Here is a 23,422-nt window from a genome sequence, read left to right as displayed (position 1 = left end):
CCTGGTTTTTTCCTTTCCATATGCATTGTTTCGCTGTACTCTCCAGTTTTCCTTTTTTTTTTTTTTTTTTTAAGTCTTTATTGAATTTGTTACAATATTGCTTCTGTTTTATGTTTTGGTTTTTTGGCCCTGAGGCATGTGGGATCTTAGCTCCTGGACCAGGGATTGAACCCGCACCCCCTGCATTGGAAAACGAAGTCTTAACCACTGGACCGCCAGGGAATTCCCCAGTTTTCCATTTGACTAGATGAGAATTCTTGGATTCCCTATTTGAAATGAAACAGTGCCGGGCTTCGTTCCATCCCTTTCCTTTGGTGGCAACCTGAGCCTTTCACCGTGGCCATGAGATGACAGCCTGTGCTGGCAGTGCACCCGTCCACCCACAGTTGCCCTGGCACTTCGCCAGTCTTTCCTCCTGCAGCTGAGGCGATGGCCTCCTCCTCCTCCCAGCCAGGAGAGGACGCGCGGCTCCAGGAACTCCGAGGTAGGGGCTGCGCTCACTCTGCCTGTTCACTGCCATCGCCGTGGCAATGCTGCTCCTTCACGCGCTCGGCATCAGCATACACAAAAGCTAATCGACCGCGGATCTCTAAACATGTTGCCGTCTACAGCTTTGAGAAGCTTGGAACCTTCAGAGGTCTAGGAAAATGTCCAAAGATAGCAAAAATATGTGTTGGTTCTAATTTTTTTTGTTTTGGAAGACACTTGTTGCTACAGAGGAGATGGAAACCAGATTTAGCTGTAAAGTTTATCGATGTTCCAAAGCAGAGATAAATTGGAAACTGCCTGCATCCTGACAACGCCAACTGGAAGAGTCTGGCCTGTGGTTCTGTGAGATGCTGGAGACACTGTGCACAGGCGGGAGGGCACGAATGACCAACACGGCCCCTCGCGGCCCCTCGCTGCCCGGGATCTGCCCTCCGTGTGAGCGCCAAGTGTTCGTGAGCCGTATTGTTGGCTGGTACAAGTTAAAATATAACCTCAGCTCGTGAATACTGATGGAACACTTGTGGGAACCTTTTATCCAACCTTTTCGAGCTGCTCAGGTTTGGTTTTGTTGCTTTTGTTTTGGGGGCAGGATCCTGGTGGCTCTATCAGAGTCTGTGTCACGCTGGGGTCAAGACCTGCAGGGCTCCGAGGCAGGGGGCACTGCATTCCTCCCTCGGCCGCACCCACTGTGGTGATTTTAATTGTGTTGGAAAGGGGAGCCTTGCTACTCTGTGGTCCCTCTTTTCAGCAGATGGTTTTGTTCACCTCCGTTAGCTGCAACTATGTGTCCTCACGCTCAGTGTGCGGTTGAATGACCCCTTGGAAAAGAACCACGTTCTTTCTGTTTGGCTGAACTTTTCCCAGGGACCTTCTGGCAGGAAGCAGTGCAGTTACAACGGGCAGGTAACTGGTCGCTGAAAGCTGGTGATGTTCGTGAGCTCTCACTCATCTTGGAATGGAAGGAGGGTAGGGGTCATCCCCTGGAAGATGGGGTCATCTGGTTCTCCGCCATGCAGAGGGCTTGCTTAGTACCAATAGGCCCTTGACAAATGAATTTCCTTCCCTTCGCTCCCCCACGGATGGAGCTGGCATTAGCACACCATGCTTCTCCCTCCACTGCTGCCTGTAGGCCACCTTCACCCCTGAGCCCTGTCCTGGCCCTGACCTGGGGCCTTGCAGAGGGAGCCCTTGCCTAGCTAGGACTGAACTCGTGGAACAGTCTCTTCTCCTCCTAGCTGTAGCCATGCAGCCTGAGCCCAGGCTCCAGGCTGCTGTGCACCAAGCTGGTGGGGCCAGCGCAGCTGAGAGGTGAGGAGAGCCTTCCGCTTATAGCCTGCCTGCTCCCTGCTCCCGGCAGGCCCCACTGTCTTTTTCCTTTTCCCTCCCCAGAGCCGAGTCCTGCTAGGTCTAGGCAATGTCATTAGGACAACAGGCTGAGTGTAATGAGCTGCTCTTGTGTGCTTTCCAATTTCCTGGCAACAAAGACTGATGAGGAAGGCCTACCCCTCAGCTATAAAGATCTATTCGTTCTTTCATTTTTCTGTTTGTTTTATAAATCTTTCTTCCACAGACCATTGAACGGGGTTTGGTGCAGCTGAACCCCTGCTGCTTCAGTACAGCCAATATAACTCTCTCCCCAGCTGCTGTGCTGGGCTGTTGACCTTGTAAGGGACATGGCTAAGCCGCCTCCATTAAACCTGAACTTCTCCACAACAGGGCTGCAGGTCCCCAGACCTGGCTGTTAAAGGCTAGCTGTTGTCTTCAAGGTGACAGAGAGGCCCAGAGCCGTTGGGCAACTTGGGGAGACCTGGAGGCTCCACAGTGCCTGAGTGAGAGTGGGCGGGCTGCAGACTTCTGGAATGCAGGCATGGCTTGTGCCAGCAGGCTGCTGCTATGGCCCAGAGGTGTGGGCTGTACCAGCACTGGTCCCACAGGTGAACTGGGGCCAGCCACTGTTGCCCAAGGGTAGGGAAAGGGAACCACTCCTAGGGAGGGACAGATAGCCAAGACATCCTTGGCCTTGCCCTCCCAGCCAACTTGGGACCTGGGGACTCCTGAGGTCCCCTCTGTGTTCTCTCTCTTGCCACCTAGTATGGGGAGCCCTATTCTCACGACATGGGCAGGACTGGGTGGTTGGTTTGCTTGAGTTGCTTCCTTCAGACTCCCTCTATAAAAGGCCCAGAAGGAATACCTAGCACCGTTTTCTGCCCGCTCTGTTCTAGTTGGGCAAGCCACGGCCTCCGGGCCAACCTTCAGTATTTCTTTTTCTCAGGCTTGCTGGGCAGACTTGGCAGCCAAGAGAGCCTCCTCCAAACTGCCCAGTGGATTCCTGGGGCCGCAGCCCCTTCCTCCCCCAGCACCTGTGGACAGAAGGAGGCCCATCCCTGAAGTCCCCACCCCACCAGCCCTTGTCCGCTCCGCCCAGCCAGTGAAGGCACCTTGGCTCCTCAGCCGGCCAGGGAAGTGTAAGGCAAGAGAGGTTACCGGCCAGCTCGGCTCCAAGGGTCTGGGAGCAGAGCTTTTGTACAGACAGAGGGCAGTTTCCTGAGATGGCAAAGCTTGTCCTGATCAGGGAGCATATGGAAGCCTGACAAGTTACAGTTCCCAGGGCAAAGTAGGCAGTTGCCGCCATCTGCTTCAGCAGGGAGGAGAATGCCCCTCCCTGCAGGACCCCATGAGCTGGAGGAGAGAGTGGGTAACTTAAGCCCTGGCACACTGTCCAAGCTGCCACCCCGTTGCCTAGCTGCACGCATGGCAGCCTCAGAGCCGGGAGCTACACTGCTTTCAGCTCTGATAAGCCCTTCTGCTCCGGGCTTGGGCCCCATGAGCTGTGAGTGGCCCACATCACGTGCCTGGAAGCGCCAGGCTGGGGCATGTGAATGAGCTGCCGCAGTGCTGGAAGTCAGCGCTGGAAGGAGGTTGGGGATCCACTGATCTCAAACCTCTCAATCCACAGGGCGCGGGTAGCAAGTCCAGGCAAGGGGAAGGCCTCATGGACAGGACAAGAAGCCAGGCCCTGGGACTCCTTTCTGGTTCAAAAGGAGGAGGCCTGGGAAGGCTGAAACGAACGGGTCACCCAGTCTGGCTTCTGGGTCAGAGCTGTCTGATAGAATTATCATTTTGTGAGCCAGAAATGCAAGCCTTGTCTGTACTTTTAAATTTTCTAGTAGCCACGTTAAATAAAAATAGCAACACCCGTTCCACCATGTGAGGAAAGCACGAGAATCCATGACCCTGAAGAGGGCCCTCACCCAACCGTGCCGGTGCTCAGACCTCAGACTTCCCGCCTTCAGAACTGTAAGCAATAAACTTCTGCTGTTTACAAGCCAAAAAAACTTAAAAAGCAATAGGTGAAATTAGTTTTTTTAAATATATTTCATTTAACACAATATATCCAAAAGATCATTTTGACATGTAGTCAGTATAAAACATTATTGAGGTATTTTACATCCTTTTTTCATGCTAAGTCTTTGAAGTCCGGTGTGAATTTTATACTAAGAGCACATCTCAATTCAAACCGGCCACGTTTCAAGTGCTCAAGAGTGACGGGGCTGGGACAGTGCAGGTGGCCACGGTGGCTGGTGATTCCATCCCAGCCTTCTAAATGAACGACTCTTTTTTTTTCCTCAGATATTTAAAACCCTACATCTTTCTTTGTCCCTGTCCTTTCTCCTGTGCCTTCGTCTTGGGGGGCCAGGGTTACTGCTATCTGAATAGGATCATCCTGCAATGACAGCCAGCTCAGAGACCTGGGTGTCACTGCCTGTGGCACGTCAGCCCTGTCTGGGAGCTGGGGTCTGATTTGATTTGGCTTTAGACAGTCACGCCAGGAATTCAGCCCTTGTTTTTCTTGCAGTGAATCAGTTCATCTCTGGGGCGGGTGAGGGCCCCCTATGGTACTCACTTATTTCCAGGGGTGCTTCTGCAGACAGGAGGCAAAGCTCAAACGTTCCAGATCTCAGTCTCACTGCCTGCCCTCCACCTGGGGGCCACAGCTCAGTGGGGCCTCCCCTGGCTGCTCCCATTCCTGGGGCTGGAGTCTGGACATTTTCCCGCCTGGGACCCCCGCCTCCAATGACCAGCCCCTCCCAAGAAAGGCCTGGAGTTCTCGGGGAGGCAGGACAGTGGACTGGGGGCTGCTGTCTCCTGTCTTGGCCCTCCTGGGATATTGCTATCACTTGCCCGGTCTCAAAGATAAGGACATGAGCTGGCTCTCGGGTTTGATGTGAGAGGCCAGCCGTCAGGGCTGGCTGCTGAACCCGGTAGGCATTTCAACAAACGGGCCCCTTTCTGAGAACAGTAAGTGGCAGGCATGCAGCTAGTGGTTAGAAGAAAATTGTCACCCACGAGTAACAGGGAGAGGGGGGCTGGGGCAGAGGGTGAGTGGCCTCTGGGCCAGGCTTCCTTATCTGGCTCCATCTCACTATCACACTCATCTGGGAGAAGAACAGCTGGAAACCACTGCTTCCCTGTTGCTACTTGTTGGGGCAAGGGCTCCTGCTGCCCTCCCCACCACCACTACCACTGTGAGCCCCTCCCCCTCCAGGATAGATGGTGACTCCTGTGTCCCTTCTCCAGGGCTAAATTCAGTGGGTTGTTCATGAGATGCAGCCAAAAGGGACTCGGGGCCTTTTCTGCCCCAGGGGGCACGTGGCCAGTCTCAGACCTCTGTCCCTGATCTCCCTAGTGGGCTGGGGCCCTTATCTCTTCTTCGGTTGTTTTCTGTCCTCAGCTGGGCCTGCCAGGATGTCCCAGTGCTCCAAACCCAGCCTGTCTGCATCCCTCCCCCTTTGTTCGCCCTCAAACCCTCCTTCCACCGAAACTGTAATGGTTCCAGGGAATGACTCTAGATCTATAGAAGGGACTTGAGCTGGGGCAGTGAAATGAGCGCCTGGAAATGGAGGAACCCACACCTGTCTTGAAGATCCTGGGGGCCACCACAGGAGAAGGCAGCTCCCAAGATGACCTCCCTGGCCCTCAATGTGAGGAAAAGACCAGTAAACTGGCACTGCTGTTAGACACTCCATCTGACTCCAGAAAAGCCACCAGGGGCCACTTCTGGGGAGAGAGGAGAGGCAGGTAGGAAACCCAAGTAACAGTGGGTTCCCAGGAGGCTCCTCCAGACCCTGGGCGCAGCAGCACCTGAAGGTTAGTGCCGGGGGCCCTTGGGGGAGGCGCCCAGGAGGAGTCCCGGCCCCTCTGGCGCTGTTCTGAAACTTCCGAGGATCCCAGCAATGCGCATCTGACTGTATCTGGCCCCGGAGCCATGGACAGGTGGGATAACCAGCCCACCAGGACTAGCGGGCTGCAGGACTGTGGGCTGGTGCTCTGGGGAGCCGGCTGGGTGCTGTCCACTTTTAAAATGTACCTCGTGCCAGTTGCCAGGGGTGAATGCCCCCTGGCTGACCCATCATGTCGGTGGAGGACCTGGAACAGAGACCTGGACGCCCTGGTGGTGAGCAGAGAGCCCAGGGCCTCCCACCCACCCTGAGCTGGCAGGGAGCAGCCCCCCTCCGGCAGGCTGAGAGCTGTGGGTGGGGGCGTGCCTGACAGCACCGTGCTGGCTGGAGGTGTTTGTTAACCTTGAGCCCAAGCTCTAAGGTCGGACTCGGTCCCTGAGCCTGCGCGTGCATACGCACGCACGCACGCACGCACATCTGTCTGGAGCCCTGTCCCTCCTGGACCCTGCGATTTCTGCATCTGGGTGTGATCTCTGCCGACTCCGTCTGGCTCTGGGTGTGTGAGTGTAACAAGTCCAAACCTCCTCTGAGAGTCGGGCAGTCTCGAGCGCCCCACCCTCTGGGCTGTGCCCTTTTCTCCCAAACTGGTTGTGCAGGAGCGGGCGTGAGGGGGGTGTGGGCAAGCGTGGGTGCATGCGCACAGCCCCGGCTGCTGGGCTGCCTCACCTGCAGGGAGGGGCCGCACAAAGACCGCCTGCCCAGTGCCCGGCCGCCCCACCTCGCCAGAGCCCAGCTGAGCAGCCAGCGAGGCCTCACACCAGCTGCCTGCCACCCGCCTGCCATCGCCGGCCGAGCCCAGCCTGAACCCGCACCTGCCTTCACCACCATGTTCAAGGGGCTGAGCAAAGGCTCCCAGGGGAAGGGGTCCCCCAAGGCCTCCCTGGCCAAAGGCTCCCCCAAGGGGTCCCCCAACAAGCACAGCCGGTGAGTGGGGCCGGGGGAGGGGGCTGGGGCCGGGGTGGTGCCAGACCCAGGTGCTCCAGCCACCCGGGGGGAAGCAGGCCAGAGCCGGGGCCAGCCCAGTGCTGGCATTCGGTGTCCTGAGGCCGAGAGCCTGGGGCTGGACTCTCTCTCCCCGACCCAGGCCGAGCTCCAGCCCTGGCAGGAGACCAGGGATGGCCTGGGGCTCCCCACATTCTCCGGGGGGCCTGAGGGCCACGGGTTAAGGCTGCACTGTAGACGTGCTGGATGGGGGCCTGAGCAGCTGCCTTCCTCTGCTGGGAGGCTGGGGGACTGTCTCCCTGTCCATGGCTCTGCCCTCAATGCTCTGCTTGGATTTTGATGACCCGTGGGACCTGGGCACAGCACAGGGTGGGCAGAAGGACTGAGGCCGGAGAAGCCAAGAGGTGGCGGGTGGGGTGCCCGGAAGCAGGGCTGTGCTGCCCCCACGTCCAAGCTGCAGCTTTCCCCACCTGGCTCACGCCTCGGGCCTTGAGAGTTTTATTACAGAGTTGAGATGATTCCTTCACCCTATGGGTGTGTGGAGGGGGTGCTGGAGGGAAGGGGGAGGGGCCCGTGGGCCCCAGACATCCTCAGAACCTCTCTCAGTTCCCCCAGCTCCCGGCAGGGCCCAGCCCAGCTCTCCAGAGCCGCACAGTATGCAGACTTGGCCAGCCTTCTCCTACTCACTGGCCATCAGTCCCCTCTGCAGGGTGGAGGTGGCGGCTCGCGGGGTCCTGGTTGTGGAGGTGGGAGTGGAGATGAAAGGCCCATCACCCCAGTAGGGACCAGGGTGACGACTCCGAGGCTGGGCTTCTGGGCAGACGGGAAAGACTGGCAGTTAAGACTCACTGGAGCGAGCTGTCCTCCCTGCCCAGGGTGGAGTGTGCTCCTCCCAGCAGCGCCCCCAGGGCTCATGACCCAGAGCTCCCATCCCCAGGGAGGCTCCCTGGCAGCTCGGTCCCTAGGGCCCTGTCCTCTGGCTGCAGCCGCCCCAGGAGGGCTTATCATTCCCCTCATGTGCAATCTGCTTGTTCAACACATTTATTGAGCACCTACTGTGTGCCAAGACTGTTCTAGGCCCCGGGGACGCCATCGTAAACCGAATCGACAGGTCCCTCCCTGCCTTCGAAGCGCCTACATTCCAGAGGAATAAAAACTAACACTTAACTGGGTTCTGACTCTGCCCAGGACACTTAAGATGAATCAGTTCTCTTAACGTAATGACTCGGTGAGGTAGATATTACTAGAGCCTTACTTTACAGGTAAGGAACCTCAGGCACAGAGAGATTAAGTAACTTGCCCAAGACCACACAGCTGTAGTGGTGGAGAAGGATAAAAACCAGGCCGTCTGTCAGAGTTCTTTCAGACTGTGTCTTTGCGTCACCGCCCCTCTGCTTGGAGGAGGCTTATCCTTTGCCCCCTGGTTCAAGGCCCAGCTCATGAAGGTTTACCTTCCCCAGGACTGTGACCTCACAGGGTGCTGTGCTCCTGAGGCTTAGACCACTCTGCCTTTTATTAGGTCTGCTCTAGCCTCTGGGCTCCAGAGTGAGCTCAGTTCCACAGCAGGCGCCCTACAGAGGCTGGGAAAGGACCCTGGCAACCTGGTTCAGGCTCATACTCTGCTCCTGGCTGTGTGGCCTGGGGCAAGTCAGGTCCCAGTTTGGGCTCTGAACCCCTAAATCTGGAAAGGGTGCCCTGGCAATCTCGTGGCCTCCCCCTGGCCCGGTGCTGTGTGTCTGCTCTGGAAGCTTGTTAGCTTAGGCACAGGAAGAGCCCAGGGCAGCAGTGGGGAGACAGGGTTGGCGTGAATGGAAGTTGGGCTGGGGGACACGCTGCTGCTCCCCTGTGCCCAGCCAGCCCAACTGCCCCTCCCCAAGATCCAGCCATTCCGTCTCAGGTATTAGGGGCTGAGCCAGTGATTCACTCACTCCCCTGCGGGCTGCCTGCCCTACAGCCAGAAGAAGCGGCAGGGAGCTAGGCGGGGTTGGGGACACACTTCCAGGACAGGGAGGTCGGCTGGCTCTGCGGTGCCGCGCACACCCGAGACCCCCATTTTCTGAGCCCTCCTGTGGAGGCAGCGCTTCCCCGCCCAGAACTGGGTATCTCACAGAGCCTCCTGCAGAGAGGCCAGAGCTCCCCAGGTCTTGGACTCCTCCCTCCAGGGCAGTGAGCCCGGCTGTAGGGCAGGACGGGGCAGGTGGAGGAAGGGACACCACCCAGGTGGGCAGACCTCTGCCCAAGGGAAACAGAGGGACCTTTTCCAACCACGCTGCCCTCTGTCCCCACCACCCATCAGAGCTGCCACCAAGGAGCTGGCCCTGCTCATCTCTCGCATGCAGGCCAAAGCCGACCAGGTGGAGAGGGACATCCTGGAGACCCAGAAGAAGCTGCAGCAGGTGAGGCCTGGGGGCAGATGACAGGGCGTGGGCACCTGGGAGGCCCATTGCCATGCCTGGCGGTCCCTCCTGTGCCCACCTGTCGTGGTGAAGGTGGACAGACAGTCCAGTCTTTCCCTCGCCACTCTCCAAACACAGTGGGAGAGAGGGCTTACCCCTCCTCTGTCGGGCTCCTAACCTGGGGGGTCAAAGGGGCTTGAGGGCCCAGGCCTCCCGTGTCCTGAGTCCGCCCCGCAGGTGTCCATGCCCTGCCCTCTGCCAGTGTGGGCACCAAGGTTGGCCAGAGTCCCTCAGGGTGGGGCTCAGGCAGCAGCGGCGGGCAGTGAGGATGCCATCTGCTGCCGCAGGACCGGCAACTCAGTGAGCAGGGCCAGGCCCTGCAGCACCGAGGGGAGGTGGGCCGTAGCCTGAAGGAGGCCGAGGAGCTGCTGAAGGACCTCTTCCTGGACGTGGACAAGGCCCGGCGGCTCAAGCACCTGCAGGCCAAGGAGATCGAGAAGGAGTGAGTGGGGTGGGGGCGGTGGCGGTGGGGGGCTGGGGCTCAAGGATGGAGGCGCCGGGTGTCCGGGGGGAGCCCCGGGCCCAGCTCCGACCTACTGGCCACTTCCTTGGCAGCATCAAGCAGCTGCACGAGCGGGTGACCCAGGAGTGTTCTGAGTACCGCGCCCTGTATGAGAGGATGGTGCTGCCGCCTGACGTGGGGCCCAGGGTTGACTGGGCACGGGTGCTGGAGCAGAAGCAGGTCAGGAGCCATCCCCAAAGTCGGAGACACCTCAAGGAGCTGGAAGTCACACCCATCAGCAATCAGAGGGCAACCCAGAGCTGCGTGTCGTCAGGGGCTGATGCGTGCTTGGACCTGGGGGCAGCTAGCCATCTGGGAAGGGAGTGGGCAGAGGCGATGGTGCAGTCAGGGAAGGCTTTCTGCAGGTGGGAGGGCTCGGTTGTGTTGGGGTCAGGTGGTGAGGAGAGGACATTCCAGAGAAAAGGAAGAGGCCTGGAGGAAGCCTGGGGTACGATGGGAAGTGGGGTTTTCTGGGCAGGTAGGCAGAACCAGGTCACGGGCACCCTGAGCGTCACGTGAGGAATTGTGCTTTGATATCACGACAGAAGGGGTGCTGTGATAACAACGAGGGGACAGGGGAGGGCATGGACAGGGCAGGGTGTGCACGGGCTCCTGGAGCCAGGCTGGAGGTGTCCTGGCAGAAGGCAGGGCGGAGCGTGGAGACTTTTCAGAGGCTGAGCCCTGAGTCCTAGGGACCAGTGAGATTCAGGGTCCTCAGTCATGCGATGCTCAGGCCTCGGCCAGGGCCACTGGAGAATAGCATGTTCCCCCGGGTGAGCTGCAGCCATTCACCCAGGCGCCCACCTGTCCACCCTCTGCCCCAGTGACCAGCTCCGCCTCTGCCGATGGGGATGCCAGGGGCCAGGGGGAGGGTAGGTGCAGGAGGGCTCCCACCCCAGGCCCTGCAGCAGAGCTGAGCGGCCAGCCCTTCTGCAGAAGCAGGTCTGTGAGGGCCTGTACGGGCCGGGCATGGCGGAGCTGGAGCAGCAGATCGCTGAGCACAACATCCTGAAGAAGGAGATCGAGGCCTATGGGCAGCAGCTGCAGAGCCTCACAGGGCCGGTGGGTGAGCTGTCGGACGCACATCCCTGCTTGGCCCCAGCCCCAGCCCCAGTTCCCTTTCTCCCATCAGATCCTGAGTGAGGCCTGGCTGGCCCTCTAGGGCTAGGGGTGGAGGAGGGGGGCACGGGAGGCCTAGGACGTGGGGACGTTCTCCCCTGCACCCCATCTCTCACTGCGCTTGCGTTCTCTCTCCCTTGGTCGAGGCAGGACGCGGCCAGCATCCAGAGCCAATACCAGGATCTCCTGGTGAGCAGGGGGATGGGACAGGCTGGCGGGCTGGGCGGGCCGGGAGTGGGACACAGCGTGATGGTGCCTCTTGCTACCCCTTCTCTCTCCCTGCCTCTCGCCCCGAGCACAGAAGGCAGCCTGTGGCGAGGGGAGAGCCTAGGCAGCCTGTACACGCACCTGCAGGGCTGCACGCGCCAGCTGAGCACCCTGGCCCAGCAGCAGCAGTGCATCCTGCAGCAGGACTGGAGCGACCTCATGGCAGACCCCGTGGGCGTGCGGAGGGAGTACGAGGTCAGTGTGGGCAAGTGGGGGCGAGTTGGGGGGCCGAGGTGGGGGGACGAGGACATCCTCGTCCTCACCGCCCGCTCCCCGACTCTCCCAGCACTTCAGGCAGCACGAGCTGCTGAGCCAGGAGCAGTGTGTGAACCAGCTGGAGCGTGACGGGGAGCGCTTGGTGGAGATCGGGCACCCGGCCGTGGGGCCCATCCAGGTGCGAAGGCCCTCCCACTCCCTGCTGCCTCGGGGACCCTAACTCCCTCACTCGGGGAGCTTCCCAGGGGGGCTGGGAAGACGGAGAGGGAGACACCACCTGGGTGGGAGACGGTGGGCAGGACCAGCATTGTGGGTGGGCGGGTGGATGGACCAGGTTGGGGCGCGGTCCGAGTACTCCGTGCTGCCGCCCCCAGGCCCACCAGGAGGCCCTGAAGTTGGAGTGGCAGAACTTCCTGAACCTGTGCATCTGCCAGGAGAGCCAACTGCAGCACGTGGAGGACTACTGCCGGGTGAGCCTGCGGGCAGGGCCGGGCAGGGGCACGGGGCTGTGTCTGGAGGACACCGCAGGACACGCTCGCATCTCAGGGGTCAAGGCACCGAATAAAAAAGACAGAGCTGTGTTGTTGTGACTAGTTCCCAGGGGGAAAATAATGTCACACATACATTCTCAACAGGGTGATATCACTCCTGGGGGATGAAAGTTGGTTCTCATGGGTGGAAAAAAAAATCGTTTTTTATGCATAAATCACAGATACACGTACGTAAAGGATATACAGCATATCTATAATACTAACATTTCATGGTGACGATGGGGAAAGTAAGGGAAAAAATGTCTAAAAAATCTCCTTAGAAGGGACAATAATGAAACAAGGGTTGACAAACATTGACATAATAGACTTACAGATAGAAAAAGAAAAAAAAATTAAAAATAAAAAAAGTATATATACAACAGGGACTTCTTTTTTAATAATTTCCAGCTAAAATGGTTTATTTTACTTTGAGAAAGACAAAAGCCAAGGATTTTTTTCTTCCCTTTTCTTTTGTTTAAAAGGCATTTTTTTATATATCCACAATACCATTATCACACCCACTGATGAGAATTCCGCAATATCACCCAACTGTAGGATGTATCTTTAAAGCACACTCCCAGCTTCTACTCTGAGGCACCCTGGGCACCCAGGGTCCCAGCCAGGACTCCAGGTGCTAGAGTGAGGCGGGAGGGGCACTGCCCTTTATCTGTGCAGGAAGGACCGAAAACCAAAGTGTTTTACGACACTGAAAGAAATGAAGTTCAGTGACCTCAAAATGCCTGATTTGCAGGGCACTTTAGTTAAAAAGACTGCAGTGCCTGGATAGAAAGGCCGACAGGCAAGTGGCAGTTTGGGTTTAACCGGTTTGCATTTAGCTGCTTTGCGGGGTGCCCTAGGGCAGCGGGTGCCCCAGCTCTGCCCCTGACCACTTACCGACCTCAGTTCCAGGAAGAGGCCGACTCTGTCAGCCAGACCCTGGCAAAGCTCAACTCCAGCCTGGACACCGAGTACAGCCCTGCCCCCGGGGGCCCACCTGGCGCCCCAACAGAGCTGCTGCAGCTGGAGGTGAGATGGCCCCACCCAGCCCCTGCACCCACTTCTGAGAACGGGGCCTGCCTGTGTGTCTGGGCCTCAGGCCTCCCGGGTACTTAGTCCTGCCCGGAGCCCCAGCCTTGGGAGCAGGAGAAGGAGGTCTGCTGCAGCAGCAGGAGCCTGGTCTGTTACCAGCAAGCCCTTCCCACCTCTGGACCTCAGTATCCTCATCGGTAATGTGACAGGGGCTGCCCAGAAGAGCTCTGAGGCCCCTCCAGCTCCCATTCTGCAGGCCTGGGTGATGCTGGGCAGCCCCCTACCCCACCCCACCCCAACCAGCAGGCCCTAGGATCCTGGGTGCCCTGGGAGGGGCTCCTTTTACTTTGCTGACTAAGAGACCCTGTCTTCATGAGGGCCAGACCCCTCCCCGGCCCTCCTGGGGGGCACGTATGGGGCTGGCCTGAGCCCCCATTGTCTGGGTCCCTGCAGGCAGAGGAGAAGCAGCTGGCTGTGGCCGAAAAGACTGTTGGGGACCTGCAGCTGCGGAGCCGGGAGGTGGCCCCTCTGCCGCAGCGCAGGAACCCACCCCAGCAGTCCCTGCACGTGGACAGCATCTGCGACTGGGACATGGGAGAAGTACAGTCTCTGCCTGCCCAGCTCCTCCAGCCCCGCCCACCCCACCCCTGCCCCCTCCACCCCTGCCCCCTCCAGTCCCTCCCCTCCCTCCTCCAGTCCCTCCCCTCCCCCTCCTACCCACTCCTGCCACTGCCCCACCCCCCGCCCCACCCCTGCCCGAGCACTACCCCTCTCCAAGCCCTGTCCTGCCTCTGGCCTGTCCCTGTCCCTACCCCAGCACCCCTGCTCCAGCTCCTGTCCCTCTACCTGTCCCCGTCCCCAGCCTCTACCCACCTTGGCCTTGATCCCTTCTCCGGCCAGGCCCCTGAGCCTGCATGAGCCCCTCCCCACCTGCCCCCTAGGTGCAGCTGCTGCAGGGCGAACGGTATACGCTGATAGACAACACTGACCCACACACCTGGCTGGTCCAGGGCCCGGCAGGCGAGACCAAACGTGCCCCAGCCGCCTGCTTCTGCATCCCAGCTCCGGACCCTGAAGCCGTGGCCAGGGCCTCCAGGTGAGTCTGCCTGGGGATCCACAGGGGCAGGAGGCAGGCTGTGGGCCCAGAATGGGCCCTGTGGTTTGAGGCCATTGCTGGCCTTCGCCGGGACCAGTGACTGCTGGGGCCGAGGGGAGAGAGTGGAGGGACGTCCTTCTCTGATCTCCTTCTTGTTCCAGGCTGGCCTCGGAGCTGCAGGCCCTGAAGCAGAAACTGACCACAGTCCAGAGCCGCCTGAAGGCCAGTGCTGCAGAGCCCTTACAGCCTAGCCAGAAGGGTACCGAGGGCTGGCCAGGGAACAGGGGGAGGGAGTAGACTCGACTCTGGTCACTGTGAGGGCTGCCACAGGCAGCGGGTGACCCTGAATTAAGGATTTCTGCTCTGGGGATTCCATCTCCTGGGTTGGCAAGCCCCTGGGGATGTCCCTCCCTCAGTTAGGCACTGCCCATGGCCCTCCCGCCCCACCCCACACAGGACCCTCTGCAGGCACTCAGGGAGGGGCCCACCAGGCAGACAGGCAGACGTGAGGTAGGCCCTGGACCCTCAAAGGCACTCTCTTTCCCCAGCTCCAACCAGCTCAGCCCCAGCCGACCCACAGGCCCAGAAGCTCCTGACACAGATGACCCGGCTGGAGGAGGACCTGGGGCAGATAGAGAAGCAGGTGCTGACCTGGATCCGGGCCCCGCTGAGCCACACCACACCACTGGAGGACCTGGAGGGCCGCATCCAAAGCCACAAGGTGGGTGAAGCAGGGCAGCTGAGATAAGAAGTGGTCCGGCCCTGGGGGCGTGCACGAAGTAAACACGAGGCAAGTGTGGGAGCAGCCATGGGGCCCCGAGGTGGAAGAAGGGAGTGGACAGTCCAGAACTCACGCAAGCTGGTTCCCATCCTGGCTCCTCCACTGACTGGCTCTGTGACTTTGGGCAATTCACTCAGCCTCTCTGGGCCTTGGTTTCCTCATCCCTGAAAAAAGGCAGAATAATACCCAACTTGTCTGGGTGTCCTGAGGATGAAGTATAGCGAGGCCCAGGAAGGTTCTAGAGGGGCAGGGCTCAGAGTAAAGGCCCTGTACCCCAGGCTGGAGGGGTGTTCTGGCGAGAGTCCTGAGAGCAGCAGGAAGCCTGGAGCATCTTAGGGGTGGTTTCTCCCGGGTGGCTGGCAGGGAGCCTCCCTGGAGAGGTTGCAGGAGTATAAACATGATCACAGAAGGACTCAGAAGTGCTAACGTGAAAGCCGCCCCCCCCCCACCTGGGGGGCAGCAGTTTGGGTTGGATCCTTCCAAACCGGTTTCTACTCAAATACCTTGTCTGGATACAGTTTTTAAAAATTTGAAGCTCGTTGTTCACGTTATCGTGCAACTTGTTATTTTCACTTGGCAGTGTTCCGTAGCGTTTCAGCTGGTTCAGAGCGCTGGCCGGGGGCGGGAGGGCTCCAGAGGTGGGAAAGGTGCTGCAGATGGGGTCCTGGGGCGGCAGGGGGAGGAAGCAGGAGTGGCAGGGGGAGGCACTGTGCGGTAACACGGCCTCAGCGATGCCTCTGCCCATGCCGGGCCCTGGTTACCACTGCCCTGGGACCTGGCAGTCTCCAAATAGGTCCTTGGGTTTTGAAGTCACAGCGTCAGGGGTGTCGGGGGTCCAGTTAACCTGGAAAGGAGGCAATGCGCGGCATGGAGTCGGCACCAGTGGCTTATGGACTAGATGAGTGAATAACTGATAAAAGAATCAGCGCAATAACCCCAAGTGGATGGAGCTAGGGCTTTGCTGCCTGACCTGGAGCGAGGGGGCAGGGAGCTGAAGGTTTTGCGAACAGGATAGTGACATGACGACCAAGGTGGGCAAGAGCTCCTGACTCACAGGGTCTCGTCTCATCCTCCCATCAAGCATTCTGTAGATGAGGAGACTGAGGGTCAGAGAGGTTAACCCGCCCATGGTCATCTACCTGGGAACTGAGCCCGAGCACGTCTCCACCACACTCTCGGCCCTCCTGGGCAGAGTTAGGTTGACACGGCAGGAGGGCTGGATGGAAGCCACCTGCCCAGAGCAGAGATCCTGAGCCCCACCCCACCCCAGGGCATGGCCCAGCAGCTGCAGAGCCTGGGAGCAGAGAAGGCGGCAGCCCAGCAGGAGTGTGAGGCGTTTCTGTCGGGGCACCCTGCGGGCCCCACCGCCCTGCACCTACCCGTGGCCCTCAGCAACGTCAAGAACAAGTACAGTGACGTGCAGGTTCTCTGCAGACTCTACGGGGAGAAGTGAGTGCTCTGGGGATGGGGGCCGCTGGGCGAGGCCGCATGGGTGTGGCCAAGGGGGCATCTGACCCTTGGCCTCCTCTGTGGCAGAGCCGAGGCTGCCCTGGGTCTGGAGCGGCAGATCCGGGATGCGGACAGGGTCATCCGAGGCTTCGAGTCCACCCTGGTGCAGGAGGCCCCCATCCCTGCAGGCCCAGGTGCACTGCAGGAGAGGGTCAGCGAGCTGCAGGTGAGGGGCTGGTGGCCTCCTGGCAGAAGGGGGCCACAGCCTGACCAAGCATTTGAGGGCAGGTGGAGGGTGGAGGTGGCGTCCGACCGAACCATGAGGGTGCGTCACGCTGTGTCCCCTCCTAACCCAGCGCCAGCGGAGGGAGCTGCTGGAGCAGCAGGCCTGCGTGCTGGGGCTGCACCGCCAGCTGAAGGCCGCCGAGCGCACGTGCGGCACGCTGCACAGTAATTTCCATGAGTTCTGCCAAGACCTGCCGCGCCAGCAGCGCCAGGTGCGGGCCCTCACGGACCGCTACCACTCCGTGGGTGACCAGCTGGACCTGCGGTGAGTGCGGGGCCATCGCGGCTCATAGCACAGCCCCACGGTGCACGGTGGCCCGGCTGGTGAGCTGTGTGACCTTGGACTGGCGACTTCGCCTCTCTGAGGTTCAGTTTCCTGATCTCTAAAATGGGATAGAGGACTACTCTGGTGGTCCAGTGGTTAAGACTCCACGCTCCCGATGCAGGGGGCCCGGGTTTGATCCCTCGTCGGGGAACTAGATCCCGCATGCCGAAACTAAAGATTCCGCACACGGCAATGAAGATCCCATGTGCCACAACTAAGACCAGGCGCATCCATATAAATTAAAAAAGGAAAAAAAAAGGGATAATAACGGCACCGACCTCCCAGGTGGTACCTGGCAGAGAGTGTCCGGTCCATCTCTGAATGCCCAGCTCCAGCACAGGGCCAGAGTTAGGGAATCGGCATGGTGGGTCACTCAGCCCTCCCCAACTGTCCCAGGGAGGGAGGCACCCACCAGCCTCCTCCGTGCGCCCCTCACCTGTCCCCTGAGGGCAGCTCTCACCTCTGCTCTGGGCCTCGTCCTCCTGCAGGGAGAAGATGGCGCAGGACGCTGGCCTCACCTACCAGCGGTTCAAGAACTGCAGGGACAACCTGAACTCCTGGCTGGAGCACCTGCCCCGCAATGAGGTGCGGCCCAGAGACGGGCCCAGCCAGATTGCCTACAAGCTGCAGGTGCAGAAGGTGAGGAGCTGGGGCTGCAGGCGACCTGGGGGCCGGTACCCAGAACTGGGCCCTCAAGCCGCATCGCTCTCCCGGGCCACCTCCCCAACAGGGAGAGCTGCCTGTGTGCATGTGGCCCTCTAGTGGCCAGTGTTTTAATGACCTCAAAGCTCAGACCCCAGAAGGCCTTGTGTCACACCCCCCACCCCAAATGCTCCAGTTTGCCCACAGAAACAGCCAGCCCTTCTCTGTCTGGTCCGAGGTGGACAGTGGGCCCTATGCTCCTGAGGGTCCCCCCCCTCCTACTGCATCCTCTTCCTCATGCTTGCCAAGCCCCTATTACATGCTGGTAATGAACCAGGGGCGGGGGTACAGCCCGGCCTCAGGCAGCCCACAGTCCGAGGCGGAGGCCGGTGCATCCCAGGCCGTGACGCTGCTAAGTGCTTTGGTGGAGAAGCCAGAGCACTGCGGGAGCCCATTGCAGGACATGCATGGGGGTCGGGGCAAGCAGCCTGGAAGGAACTGACACCCAGGCTGAGGCCTGAGGAATAAATAGCGTGGCCAGGTGTGTGTGTGTGTGGAGGGGTGAAATGTCCTGGGCAGAGGCCACGGTGGATAACTGCAGAGCCCTTCCCGCCTCTGGGCGGTACTGGCTGCCTGACGCCCTGGAGGTGCCCAGCTGGAGGAGAGTCCAGGTGAGCGGTATTTCCTGATTTTCCCTTCTGCCCCGGCAGAGGCTGCTTCAGGAGATCCAGGGCCGGGAGCAGGACAGGGCCATGGCATCCCGCCTCTCCCAGCACCTGCAGGCGGCCCTGCAGGTAAGCAGTTACTTCAGCTTGTCCCTTTTATCCCTCTCCCTCTCCCTCCTCTCCCTCCTCTTCCTCTCCCTCCTCTTCCTCTCCCTCCCCCTCCCTCCCCCTCCTCTCCCTCCCCCTCCCTCCCCCTCCTCTCCCTCCCTCTCCCTCCCCCTCCTCTCCTTCTCCCTCCTCTCCCTCCTCCCTCTCCCTCCTCCCTCTCCCTCTCCCTCTCCCTGACAGTCCCCTCCTCCCCCTCCATCCACCTCCCCCACTGACGGCCAGCCTGTCGTCCTTTCCCCCCCTGCTCAGGACTATGAGCTGCAGGCAGACACCTACCGCTGCTCCCTGGAGCCCACCCAGGCGGGGTCGGCCCCCAAGAGACCCCGAGTGGCCCCCCTGCAGGAGAGCATCCAGGCCCAGGTGAGCCGGGGCTCTGTATCCCTCATTCCTCAACACCGAGGGGCTCCGAGGCCTCTGAGGCAGGAGCTGACACCGCCCTCCCCCACCTCCCTGTGGCCTCTCCAGGAGAAGAATCTGATGAAGGCCTACGCTGAGGTTGCAGCCGTGCACCAGCAGCAACTGCACCAGCTGGAGTTTGCGGGAAGGATTCTGGAGAAGGTATGGGGGTGAGGCTCCCGCACTAAGCAGCCTGGCCCGGTGACTGACCTGGCAGACGCCCCTTCCTCCCCCCACTGCAGCCTGCAGCCCCGGGACAGCTCAGCAGCCTGAGGGAGGTGCTGCTCCCTTCCTCCCCCAGCAGCTCTTACAGGCTGGTGACCATCTCAGAGTTAGTACCAGGAGATGTCATTCGATGCGGTCACAGCTTCGCCACTGGGCAGTGCTCCGGTGGGGACGGGAGAGAATCCCCACAAAGTCTTCAGCCTAGGATCCAGCCCCAGTGGGCAAGAGGCCACCTAGGTCTCCATCCCTGAGAGACCAGGAGCCAGGTGCTCTCCATGACTTGGTGACTGGCCAAAGGACTGGCCAGCTTCTTCCCACCCAGAGGCGTGCTCCAGGGTCCCCCAGAGGAGTGTGGGCCCATTTCTGGGAGCCTGGGTGGAAGTGGAAGGGGGAAAGTTGAGGAAGGGAGGACTTTCCTATTTGCAAACGCGGCCTGAACGCTGCCTTGAATGCTAACATCCTGGGCATTGATGGAGCCTCTCAAAATCCTGCCTCCAAGCGTCCCAGGTCTTCAGTTCCACCTCCCAGGACCTACTAGGAAGTCTCAGGGAGCAGGGAAGGGTCCTGATCTCAGGAGGGTGGGGTGGGCTTATCCCTTTCCTCCCCTCACCCCAGGACTCTCCCCTCTTCCTCTCACCCTGCAGAAGGAGCTCAGTGAGGACATCCAGGTGACCCATGACGCACGGCAGGGGTCCGAGAGCCCAGCCCGAGCCCAGAGGGAGTCAGAGGCCCTGAAGTCCCAGCTGGAGGAGGAGAGGAAGCGGGTGGCCCAGGTTCAGCGCGAGCTAGAGGAGCAGAGGGACCAGCTGCTGCAACTGAAGACCCAGCGGCCCTTGGAGAAACTGGAGGAGAAGGAGGTGGTGGAGTTCTCCCGGGACCCCCAGCTGGAGAGCAACCTGTCCAGGGTGAAGTCCCAGGTGGAGGACGAGGGCAAGAAGCGGGCTGGCCTGCAGGCAGATCTGGAGGCGGCGGCCCAGAAGGTCGTGCAGCTAGAGAACCAGAGGAAGGCCACGCAGCCTCACCTGCTGACCAAGGAGGTCACCCAGATCGAGAGGGACCCTGGCCTGGACGGCCAGGTGGCCCAGCTCAGCAGCGAGATCCAGCTCCTGCGGGGGGAGAACACCGCCGTCTTGGCCCAACTGGAGGCGCTGAAGACGGAGCTGCTGGCCCTTGAGCAGAAGGAGGCGAGCGTGAAGGAGAAGGTCGTGGTGAAAGAGGTGGTCAAGGTGGAGAAGGACCTGGAAATGGTCAAGGCAGCCCAGGCCCTGAGGCTTCAGGTGCAGGAGGACGTGGCGCAGAGGAAGGGGGCGGAGGCAGCCGTGGCTGGGCTGCAGGCTCGCATCGCGGAGCTGGAGCAGGCGATCCGGGCCGTGCAGCCGAAGGTGATCGTGAAGGAGGTGAAGAGGGTGGAGCAGGACCCAGGCCTCCTCCAAGAGGTGTCCTGGCTGAGGAGCCGCCTGGAGGCGGAGAGGCGGGAGAACGAGGCGCTGGCCGGGGAGCTTCAGGAGCTGCGCAGCAAGTGCAGCGCGGAGGAGAAGCAGAAGCCCAGGGTGGACCTGCAGGAGCGTGTCCACGAGATCTTCCAGGTGGATCCGGAGACGGAGCGGGAGATGGTGCGGCTCAGGGCCGAGCTGCAGGAGACTGCCCGCAGGAGGGGCGGCGTGGAGGAGGCGGCGGGGCGGCTACTGCCCGAGCTGGCGGTCCTGCGGGCGCAGAAGCCCGTGGTGGAGTACAAGCAGGTGACGCAGGAGGTGGTGAGGCACGAGAGGAGCCCGGAGGTGCTGCGGGAGATGGACCACCTGAAGGACCAGCTCAACGAGCTGGTCAATGGCAGCGGGCGGGCCCAGGAGCAGCTCATCCGGCTGCAGGGGGAGCGTGACGAGTGGAGACGGGAGCGCTCCAAGGTGGAGACCAGGACGGTGAACAAGGAGGTGGTGCGCCACGAGAAGGACCCGGTCCTGGAGCAGGAGGCCCAGCGGCTGCGCCAGGAGCTGTGGGAGGCGGCCCAGAAGCGACGGGCGGCCGAGGACGCGGTCTCCGAGTTGCAGAACAAGTACCTGCTGCTGGAGCGGAGGCGGCCCGAGGAGAAGGTGGTGGTGCAGGAGGTGGTGGTCACCCGGAGGGACCCGAAGTGCCGCGAGGAGCACAGCCGGCTGAGCCGGAGCCTGGACGAGGAGGCGGGCCGGCGGCGGCAGCTGGAGCGGGAGGTGCAGCAGCTGCGGGCCGCCCTGCAGGAGGATGAGGGCCTGCTCAGCCTCCGGGAGGACCACGGAAAGCAGCTGGCCGTGGAGGGGGAGCTGCGGCAGCTGACCCTGAGGGTCCAGGAGCTGCAGAAGCGGCCTCCCGCGGTGCAGGAGAAGGTCATCGTGGAGGAGGTGGTCCAGCTGGAGAAGGACCCGGACCTGGAGAAGTCCCTGGAAGGCCAGCGGCGGGACCTGGACCGGGAGAAGAGCCAGGTGACCGAGTTGCGTCGGGAGTGCGAGAAGCTGCAGGTGCAGATCGACGTGCTCCAGAAAACCAAACCGCAGGAGAAGACCATCTACAAGGAAGTGATCAGGGTGGAGAAGGACCCGGTCCTGGAGGGAGAGCGTTCCCGGGTGTGGGAGATGCTCAACAGGGAGCGCGCAACCCGGCAGAGCCGGGAGGAGGTGGTGAGGTGCCTGCGGGGGCAGGTAGAGCGGGCGGAGGCGCTGAGGACGACCTGGGCGCGGGAGGAAGCCGAGCTCCAGAAGGCCCGGGACTGGAAGAGCCAGGAGTGCAGGCAGCTGCAGGAGGAGCTGCAGGAGCTGGAGACGCGGAAGCAGCAGCAGGTGCTGAGCCTGCAGGAGGAGTCAAAGCTGCTCGGCCAGAAGGCAGAGAGCGAGCGGCAGAGGGCAGCCCAGCGGGGCCAGGAGCTCTCGCGGCTCGAGACGGCCATCCTCCGCGAGAAGGACCAGATCTACGAGAAGGAGAGGACCCTCTGGGACCTCCACACAAAGGTGAGCCGGGAGGAGCTCAACCAGGAGACCCAGACGCGAGAGACCAACCTCTCCACCAAGATCTCCATCTTGGAGCCTGAGACGGGGAAGGACATGTCCCCGTACGAGGCCTACAAGAGGGGCATCATCGACCGAGGCCAGTACCTCCAGCTGCAGGAGCTCGAGTGTGACTGGGACGAGGTCACCACCTCGGGTCCCCGAGGGGAGGAGACTGTGCTCCTGGACCGCAAGAGCGGGAAGCAGTACTCCATTGAGGCCGCCCTGCGCTGCCGACACATCTCCAAGGAGGAGTACCATCTCTACAGGGACGGCCACCTGCCCATCAGCGAGTTCGCCCTGCTCGTGGCCGGGGAGACCAAGCCCTGCTCCCCCGTCTCCATCGGCACCATCATCTCCAAGTCCCCGCTGGCCTCCCCGGCCCCCCAGAGCACCAGAGTCTTCTCTCCCGGTTTCTCTCTCGGCTTCTCTCTCGGGCTCAGCGAGGACAACTTCCCCATCGCCGGCGTCTACGACACAACCACGGACAACAAGGTCACCATCAAGACGGCCGTGGCCAAGAACATGCTGGACCCCATTACCGGGCAGAAGCTGCTGGAGGCGCAGGCAGCCACGGGGGGCATCGTGGACCTCCTCAGCCGGGAGCGCTACTCCGTGCACAAGGCTGTGGAGAGGGGGCTGATCGAGAACAGCTCAGTGCAGAGGCTGCTCAGTGCCCAGAAGGGCTTCACCGGCATCGAGGACCCCGTCACCAGGAAGAGGCTGTCGGTGGGCGAGGCCATTCAGAAGGGCTGGATGCCCCAGGAGAGCATGCTCCCGTACCTGCGGGCGCAGCACCTGACCGGAGGGCTCATCGACCCCAAGAGGACGGGCCGCATCCCCGTCGCGCAGGCCACACTCTCCGGCATGATCAGTGAAGAGCTGGCCCAGCTCCTGCAGGACGAGGCCAGCTATGAGAAGGATTTGACAGACCCCATCTCCAAGGAACGGCTGAGCTACAAGGAGGCCATGGGGCGCTGCCGGAAGGACCCCCTGAGCGGCCTGCTGCTCCTCCCAGCCTCGCTGGAGGGGTACCACTGCTACCGCTCGGCCTCCCGCGCTAGCCTGCGCTCCCTGCACTGACGGGGGCCAAAGCAGTCACAGGAGCTTGTGTGAGGGGGGAGGGTAGGATGCATGCACCCCTGCCCCCAGGGCAGCCCAATCCGAGGGGGTGGGTCTTCCCTCTGTCTGACTGACTCTCGGTGTTGGGCTCCCTCCCCCCGACTTTGGTGCCCAGTCCGTCCCCTGATCTGGATGGAGATCAGCAGTTCTGTTTTCCTCCCTCCTCCCTCAACCCAGTGCTTCCAATAAACGAATTCTCCTGGTGTCTTGTTCACATTTGGGAACATAAGAGTCGATTCGTCTGGGGCATAAGCATGAGGGACAGCACTACTTGGGTCCTGGGGAGTGGACACGCCCAACTGGCCCTGCTGGGGACGGGGTGCTTTCGGAGGCCTGTGGCTCCTCTGACTCTAGGAAGGACCCGACGGGGGCAGGCCATGGAGGATGATGCCCTCCCCCTGCTCCCCACCGGCTCAGGGCCTCTCAGTTCAGGCCAGGAACTGTCTTCAGCCCGCTGTCAACCT

General features: G+C 61.0%; 1 protein-coding gene across 1 annotated transcript; it reads left to right on the top strand.

Annotated features, from left to right (window-relative positions):
• Positions 1-6,484: 6,484 nt before the first annotated feature.
• Positions 6,485-23,152, top strand: EVPL (envoplakin). The gene is given in 23 exon segments (XM_081220478.1): positions 6,485-6,653; positions 8,968-9,067; positions 9,415-9,569; positions 9,683-9,809; positions 10,566-10,691; positions 10,899-10,937; positions 11,050-11,056; positions 11,059-11,210; positions 11,302-11,409; positions 11,606-11,701; positions 12,665-12,787; positions 13,244-13,390; positions 13,732-13,886; positions 14,048-14,145; positions 14,435-14,607; positions 15,938-16,116; positions 16,204-16,342; positions 16,473-16,666; positions 17,215-17,365; positions 18,079-18,162; positions 18,451-18,561; positions 18,667-18,759; positions 19,467-23,152. Coding segments are annotated over 23 exon segments (6,108 nt in total). The 5' UTR covers positions 6,485-6,555; the 3' UTR covers positions 22,920-23,152.
• Positions 23,153-23,422: the final 270 nt, after the last annotated feature.

This window comes from Mesoplodon bidens (assembly GCF_964165515.1).
Source record: "Mesoplodon bidens genome assembly, chromosome: 19".
Lineage (NCBI taxonomy): Eukaryota > Metazoa > Chordata > Mammalia > Artiodactyla > Ziphiidae > Mesoplodon > Mesoplodon bidens.
This window is presented reverse-complemented; position numbering and strand designations above follow the sequence as displayed.